The sequence below is a fragment of the Lissotriton vulgaris genome, chromosome 2_1 (genome assembly GCF_964263255.1).
Source record: "Lissotriton vulgaris chromosome 2_1, aLisVul1.2, whole genome shotgun sequence".
Classification (NCBI taxonomy): Eukaryota; Metazoa; Chordata; class Amphibia; order Caudata; family Salamandridae; genus Lissotriton; species Lissotriton vulgaris.
In genome coordinates, this window is record NC_141687.1 from 1877582160 (window position 1) to 1877590176 (window position 8017).

At 47.2% G+C, this 8017-nt stretch overlaps 1 protein-coding gene across 1 annotated transcript; it reads right to left on the reverse strand.

The window, feature by feature from the left end:
- Positions 1-1608: 1608 nt before the first annotated feature.
- LOC147733463 (uncharacterized) lies at positions 1609-7660 on the reverse strand. Its single transcript, XM_086958970.1, has 2 exons — positions 6106-7660; positions 1609-2594 (listed from the first exon to the last, which is right to left on the reverse strand). The coding sequence occupies exons 1-2, from the start codon at positions 7658-7660 to the stop codon at positions 1972-1974; spliced, it is 2178 nt and encodes a 725-aa protein (XP_086815096.1). The 3' UTR covers positions 1609-1971.
- Positions 7661-8017: the final 357 nt, after the last annotated feature.

An 8017-nucleotide genomic window follows, 5' to 3' on the forward strand; every position in this document is an offset into this window, starting at 1 on the left:
GGGAGCACGGGGCAAGCACACCCGGAGCTGGAATGTACAGAACCTGGGAAGAAAAAACTATGAAATATTGGGCACAACACTCGTTTTTTTTTCCGTAATCCAGTGCCCGCACACGCCCACGCCCCCAGCACACACCCACAGCACACGATATGAGACATGGCATGAAGGGCGGAACGTACCACACGTCCCCAGCGTTTGTCACGCCCACAGCACACGCCCACAGCACAACGCAGACACACCCACAAGGGACTACTTTGCTGGCACGGTTCTTTTACCTTTTAAATGTATATGGTGGGCGTCTGCATAGCCTATGTCCTTCTGCTGCAACTGCCCTTTCCAACGCTGTATTGGGTGTTGTGATTGGTGCTGTGGTTCCTGAGATTACCCGCCTCAAAGGTTTGGGCTCTCTCTGTATTATATTAGTATAGATTTATATATATTCATACTTATTTATTGTTATTATTTATATACATTTGGATTATATTTATTTTTATGGATAGAAAAGATACACTTGTAAATCTTTCTTCTAGCTCATTTGTAGACATATCACAGCGCAACTCACGTTCAGGTAGTCACTTTATAAACTGTTATGATTGGTTTGGGTGTCATGTGATCAAGGCTGTGGAAACTCAGCCGAAACGTGTCATGCTGACAAAGAAAATGGTGGCATAAAGCACTTTGAATAACCTCTATAGCACTTTTGTGTTCCGTACCTGTTTCGTTGCGTAGACAGCAGCTGAAGTCCAGGATCGTTGAAAGCATTTCAATTTTGGTGGAATACGGCTGTTTCTGCCATTACGGACCCTCCTCTCTCTTTGGGCTGATTAGTTGTATGGTTAACGTCGTATTCCTGCGAGAAAATCCTAACCCGGAAGGAGTAAAACCAAGTCAGCCCCCGCACTGGAAATGTGGAGAGTAAACGGAGTCGGAGGACCCACTGAAACCGAGGAAAACCAAGTTGTCCGCGAGTATTTGCCCATGAATTCAGACCACTCGCTTTGTTATAGCAGAAAAGGCCACTTTATTCAGGATATAAATAATCATAAAATTTCCCAACAGATCATCAATCATGTAACTTTGGCATTTGAACGCAAACCATTTATTTATTTATTTATTTATCTCATTTCATTCAAAATTTGGACTTTATACCGAAACCATCAACTAATCATCAATAACTTCCCCAACATTTTCCTTCCATTTTTCCCCTCCATTGTTGTGTCTAATTCCCCCTATCTAACTAATAACTAGAGGAGCCCGCTCTAGGCTTCTCTTCCCTGGGGATTTTATGCCGCAGCCATCTGTTTGGGAAACGCATCCTGAAGTGGCAACTAAGATTAGAAATCTTAACTCATGAATGTACCAGCCTTCCAACAAGTACATCATGCGTTTTTTTTGTTTTTTTTTTAAAAAGGGTGGGTGGGTGGGATTCTGATTTTACTGACAAACGCCCTCTCTATCTACCTACGCCTGCTCTCCTCACTAAAAAACGCCGTCTAATCTGCCCTAAACGCTCTCCCTGCCTCGCGCTCCTGGACCCTACCATCTGTGCAAAAATCCGCAGGGGAGACGTCTCGCGCCGCTCCCCCTGCGGAGCCATTGCCCATGAATTCAGACCACTCGCTTTGTTATAGCAGAAAAGGCCACTTTATTCAGGATATAAATAATCATAAAATTTCCCAACAGATCATCAATCATGTAACTTTGGCATTTGAACGCAAACCATTTATTTATTTATTTATTTATCTCATTTCATTCAAAATTTGGACTTTATACCGAAACCATCAACTAATCATCAATAACTTCCCCAACATTTTCCTTCCATTTTTCCCCTCCATTGTTGTGTCTAATTCCCCCTATCTAACTAATAACTAGAGGAGCCCGCTCTAGGCTTCTCTTCCCTGGGGATTTTATGCCACCCAGGAAAACCAACGAGTTTTCCTGTCCCCACCTAAAATAGCACAAACATCTTGTTCATAACTTGGAATTGCACCAAACGTTGACCTGTAGTTCTTGTGCAAGCATGTCTCTTATTTCCACTAAATAGTAGGCCATGCCTATCTGGGACAGATGGACCCCGTCATCCCGGAAAAGGTGGCTCTCGCTACCCGAGATGCTCTCATGTCGCAAAACCCCAATCTTCATAACCTTACAAAAAACTTTCATGGCTTTATTTAGTTTTCTCCTGGCCTTTTCGACTGCTCCATGGGACCTGGCCTGCCGCCACGATTGTCTGTAAACGAACTCAGTCCAAAACACACGAGTGGTCGGCCAATTTATCCTTAAAACTGTTAAGTCAAGTTGCATTTGCTTGATGAGCGTGAGTCCTGACATTTTAACCAAGTCATTCTCACCCAGATGTATTACCAGTTGATCCGGGCATCCTCGTACGTGGAACATTTGCGATAGAGTAGGAAACAAATCAACCCACTTCATTCCTCCTTTACCCTTCCATACTACCTCGTGCGTCGCGCTAGGGATACCCAATGACCGTCCGTAAATCTGCTTCTCCGCAAACAGGGCTGCCCACTTTATAAACGAATGTCCCACCATCCAGGTCTGTTTCTTAAACTTCGAATTTGCCCCCCGCACTGTACCTGGAATGAAATGAAAATTAGACCCACACAACCTATCAGTTTTATAAAACAACAGCAAAATCATTTTCTAACATAACGTTTGTAGCTGCTAGATTTCCATCTGCCTATGCGTTTTAGCACATCCACACCTAAACCCAACCTGCCAGCCTCTGTAGCCGCCCCTATCCGAAAAGAGTGTGCGGCAAAAAACTGCGGGTTTTCCCCCATACAGGTCAACGCTTTTCTTAACACTGCTAAGAATTGAGAACTTGTAATCTTCCTCCCAGATTCATGTATGAAAATCGGTCCCTTCTGAAACTTGTCCCCAGAAGCAAAATGAACCCACTCTTGCACCGGGCAACAGTCTGCTACCCCACTCTTGTTCAGAAAGACCCACGTCCCTCTGCCTAGCTGATCTGTTTTCGACCTCCTCACCCAAATTCCTAATCTGTGTTCTCTTACCGAAATCTCAGCACTGGATAAACCTGTGTCCTCTCCCACCCCCAAAACTTCCGACACCCTGAAAGCCCCAAAGAACATCCAAATCATAGCTAACCTAAAACGCCCCACCTCCCAAAGATCATAACAAATTAAACCCAACTGATCTAACAACTTCTGCAATAAGTCAAAAGTGATGGGAGCTCGCGGCTGCTGAACAACACTTGACCCCCTCTGTACACCTTTCAACATTCTTCTAACTAATTGATCCTCAATCGGGTCAAAACCCCAGAACAACTGACCGTAAAATGATAAACCTGACAGTTTTCCTGCTATGGTTGTATGTGACAAACCTTTATCTATGAGAGTCAAAACAAAATCACAGATACTACCTTTGACCTTCCCCACTGACTCAGATCTGCCCAAACTCTGTGAGTACTGTACAAACTCTTGCCACGCCTGCACATAGCTTCTTCTAGTCGAAGGGGCAATGGACTGTTCGACTATCTGACGTATCCTCACTCCCCTAGGGCCCATATGTTGTGTGGCACTGTCGTTTTGTGGAAATCTGCCCAAGGCGCCAGCTCGCGGAACTTCTGCCACTGAAATCGGGAAAGAGCATCAGCGATGGAGTTATTAACCCCTGGGACGTGTTTAGCCTTAAACATCATGTTGAAACTCAGACTTAAAAGCATAAACATCCTCAGTAGTTGCAACACTCTAACATCCTTAGCCTTTTGGTTATTTATCAAGTTCACCACTGCCATGTTGTCAACATGAAATAACACTGACCTGTGAAATTCTTTGCCCCACACTAGCAATGCTACAATTAGTGGAAAAAGCTCCAAAAAGGCTATGCTCCTGCCTTGACTCTTCCAATGTACTGGCCAACCCTCTGCACACCACCTGCCTTCCCAGAAGATACCGAAACCAATGGATCCCGCTGCATCTGAGTATATTTGAACTTGCCAAATGAAGTTGTCATCCACAAACTGTAAAGGTACACCATTAAAATTGTCCAGGAAGCACAGCCTTCCTTGATATGTTTCGTCACTCGCACTCTGTGGTGTGGGAGATACGCTCCCGATAAAGCCATGCCTAGACGTCGACAAAACGTCCTCCCTGCCCTCACCACCCGGCAAGCAAAGTTCAGATAACCCAACAAACGCTGCACCTGCCTCACTTCAATCTTAGTGGTATCCATAATCGTGAGGAGAAAAGCCTTAATTTCACAGATTTTACTCCGTGGGAGGCGCGCATACATCTGTTTGGTATCCAACTCTATGCCCAAAAAGGTTATGACTGTATCCGGTCCCTCGGTCTTGTCTGGTGCTAACGGGACCCCCAAAACTTCAGCCCATCTCTGAAAATGCATCAATGCCTGTTTACATTGCCCAGTGTTTGCTTTTCCTATGAACAGAAAGTCATCTAAGTAGTGACAACTGACACTTTCAGGACACGACTGGGAAAAAATCCATTGTATGAATGTGCTGAACATTTCAAAAATCGCACAAGAGGCCGCACAGCCCATTGGCAATACCTTGTCGACAAAATAATGTCTTTCAAAGAACATTCCTAATAGTTCAAAGTCAGTAGGGTGAATTGGCATTAAACGAAAAGCAGATTGAACATCACATTGGGACATTTCAGCTCCCTTGCCCATTTTCGTCACAAGCTCCATTGCCTGATCGACTGTTGTGTAGGATACTGATGTGTCGACTTCTGATATAAAATCATTGACAGATCCCCCCTCTGGCCAGGATAAATGCTGTATCATCCTATATTCTCCAGCAGCTTTCTTGGGAATAACTCCAAGAGGGGAGACCATCAGATTCGGCAAAGGGCAATGCCGGAAAGGGCCCGCTATTCTACCAACTTCGATTTCAGTTGCAAGCTTCTTACGGACCACCTCCGGCAGTTCCTTCGCCGAACGTAAATTGTCCGCCCACCTCTGGTGCCTGGGTCCCTGGTATCCCAGTTTAAAACCTTCTTGAAACCCCCAGAACAATCGAGCTGCTGAATCAGTATCAGGATATCTATTCAACCAGGGCACTAAGTTTGTCAATTTAATTGGAGTAGGCGCCTTTCGGAAAAGTATGGAAAGGGGCACCTCTGCCTCTTGTTGCCCAGCCCCCTTGCTCTGGGAACCGCTGCTGGTCACCGCCTCTGTACCCACCGAAATTCCCTGCCGGTGCATTACATTGCGTAAGCGGATGCCGTCCCCCACAATGGGAACAGCCGTGTTTGAAACGGCATAATGGCCTGTTGCACATGCCCCTGTTGTAATTCCAGCAGGCTCCTGTACCTGAAGAGAAACCTCTTCCCCCTGTACCCGCTCCAAATTGAGCGGGACGCCATAGAAAGGGCCGGTATGGGACTGGCAAGCCACTCGCTGTATGCGTCGTAGCTGACGGATGAGACGTGGACATCCATTGAAGCCACAACTCTGAATCCACATCACCCCAAGGCTTTTCTACACAGATGCTAATACGAGCTCTAAATTCCTCGTCATAATTCAGCCAAGAGTATCCACCAAAATGTGAATGTGCCTTCCTGACTATGTCCATATATTTGTACAAGGCCACAGATCTTTCAGGATACCTTTCACAGTAGATGCTCGCATAAATCAAGAAAGCTGAGGTCCAGTTCTCAATCGTGCGAGGCACCCTGGGACGTCGCGCCAACTCCCATTCTTCCTCTTTTGACCCCTCTTTGGCCTGTAGATCTCGGTGAAGCAACCTGAATATATCTACAAACTCGTGATTCCAAATTCGCTGTTTAGTTTTTTCTGATAAATGGGAACCCAAAGGCATCGCCAGACCCATATAGGGAAGCTTCTGCCTAACATTAACAGTTACTCTTTGATCGGACGCCACCTCCTTTGTATTCCCTCCCACCACGACCGGTAACTCCTGGGGTAAATCTAACGTGCCTGTTGCTGTACTGGACGGCAGCTTACCTGGAACTGCCACGGCACGTGGTACCACAATCTTTCTGCCCTCTCCTCCCCCCACAAACTCCACCACAGGTAGTTCCCTGACATTCACTCTGTCGCTCCTTCCCTCATCCCACACTGCCCACCATTGATGCTTACCGCATGGTAGCTGTCCTGCCCGCCGCTGTAATTCATTCCGAGCCATCCGCTCTTGATAGTCCCGTGGTGTCACATTTTGAACCGAAGAGTCCGCACTTGACCTCTGGAACAACAAAGAAGAATTTGTTGCCCCCCCCCCAATCCTGACCTCTTTCCCCACATTGCCCCCAACACTTTGTTTTGAATTTACACTCTTTTTGCTTTTCTTGAAATTCCCAGCCTGACTCCTGGATGCCTGACTAAACTCACCACTCCCTTGAAAACCAGCACTAGTCCCTGGGCAAGCCCCGTCTCCCACCCCCCCATCAAACTGTGACCAAATCAGACTTGAACTCCGCTCTTGAGGCCTATCTGATCGCACAAAATCCGCTCTGGATTCGCTAGAGTAAACTTGATCAAGCTCCCCAGTATACCTTGACACTATAGGGGCAGCCGCATTAACAAATGGCCCATTCAAAGAATTCCCCATTTGCGTTTCAACCATGTCGCGCTGTGCTCTCGAGTTAGCCACCTCTCTGGAAACATGGCGCACATTTTGTTTGTCAGTGAACATTGGGCGCTCCACCCAAAGCAACTGACCGTCTCCGCTCTCGCCCTGCGCGCTCTTCCTGTGTGGAATATCATATGGTGAAGGGCGTGCACATGGAAAAACATATTGAGTGTCCCATTGCCCGGCGTCTTGATCCCTAGACACAAGTCCATGTCCTTGGTCCTGCTCGCACTCTACTTCTGAGTCAGTCCCTTCATAATATTCTTCTTCTACCTCAGAATCACTCACATCCTGAGTCCCCTGACCTGAGCCCTCTCGCTGACCTGTCTGATGCCCCACCGCCGAATCCAATGGGGGCTTCCTCGCTCCAGTCTCCACCACTCTTGTCAGCCTGGCACTATTCTGAGGTATAGGGATAGGAATCAGCTGAATGAGGGGGACACTGGTGGGTTGAGTGTCATAAACTATTTCTTCTTCTTCGCTGTCGCTTGAATATGCCACTAAAGAACCCGACCCCCCTCTCATGATGAAGTTCTGACTGGCAGAACTCTGCATATAGTCCTTGCCCGTCGCATCCCGCACGGGAAGACAGCTAAAGGTGTGGGAAGGTAATGCCAACCCCTGTTCACCTATTCTGTCTTGCGTAAGGGCCACTTTCTTAATCGCTTTTTCTTTCCCTTTTCTCTTCAGGGCTACCTGTGTACCCTTCTTAGCCGCTCCTGAAGGTACCCCCGCCACCTGCACATTTACCTCAGCTCCAAAGTCACTTGCTGCCTTCTGCCGTGTGAGGGAAGACGCTCTACGCTCCTCTGTACCCCTTTCCATATCCACAGGTCTTAAAGCTGCTTCCGCACCTGCGCTCAAGGAACGAGCTCTCACCTTCTTCTTCTTGACAGAAGCCGGTTGACAGGCTTCAATGGCAATTTGAACCCCTTTTGCCGCTTGTCTCCGTGGTGGGCGCTTCGGGGGGAGCATTTGCTCAAGTGCTGCTTGTGTCAGCATGTCCTCCCTACCTTCCTGCTGTATTACCCTTAAGGCAGCTATTAAAGTTTCACTCATATCCATTTCTCCCCTTCCACAAAACCCTCCTTTTCTCTCACTAAATACACTATTTTCTACTGTAATATCGATATAAACACTATCTACGCTCACTATTCTGATTTTACTGACAAACGCCCTCTCTATCTACCTACGCCTGCTCTCCTCACTAAAAAACGCCGTCTAGTCTGCCCTAAACGCTCTCCCTGCCTCGCGCTCCTGGACCCTACCATCTGTGCAAAAATCCGCAGGGGGAGACGTCTCGCGCCGCTCCCCCTGCGGAGCCATTGGGGTAAGCGACCCATGCTCGGACACTAATTTGTTACTGGCGGGTGAGAGGATTGTGCTTTAAAGTAAATACTTACTCGCGCAGCACGACTGCAA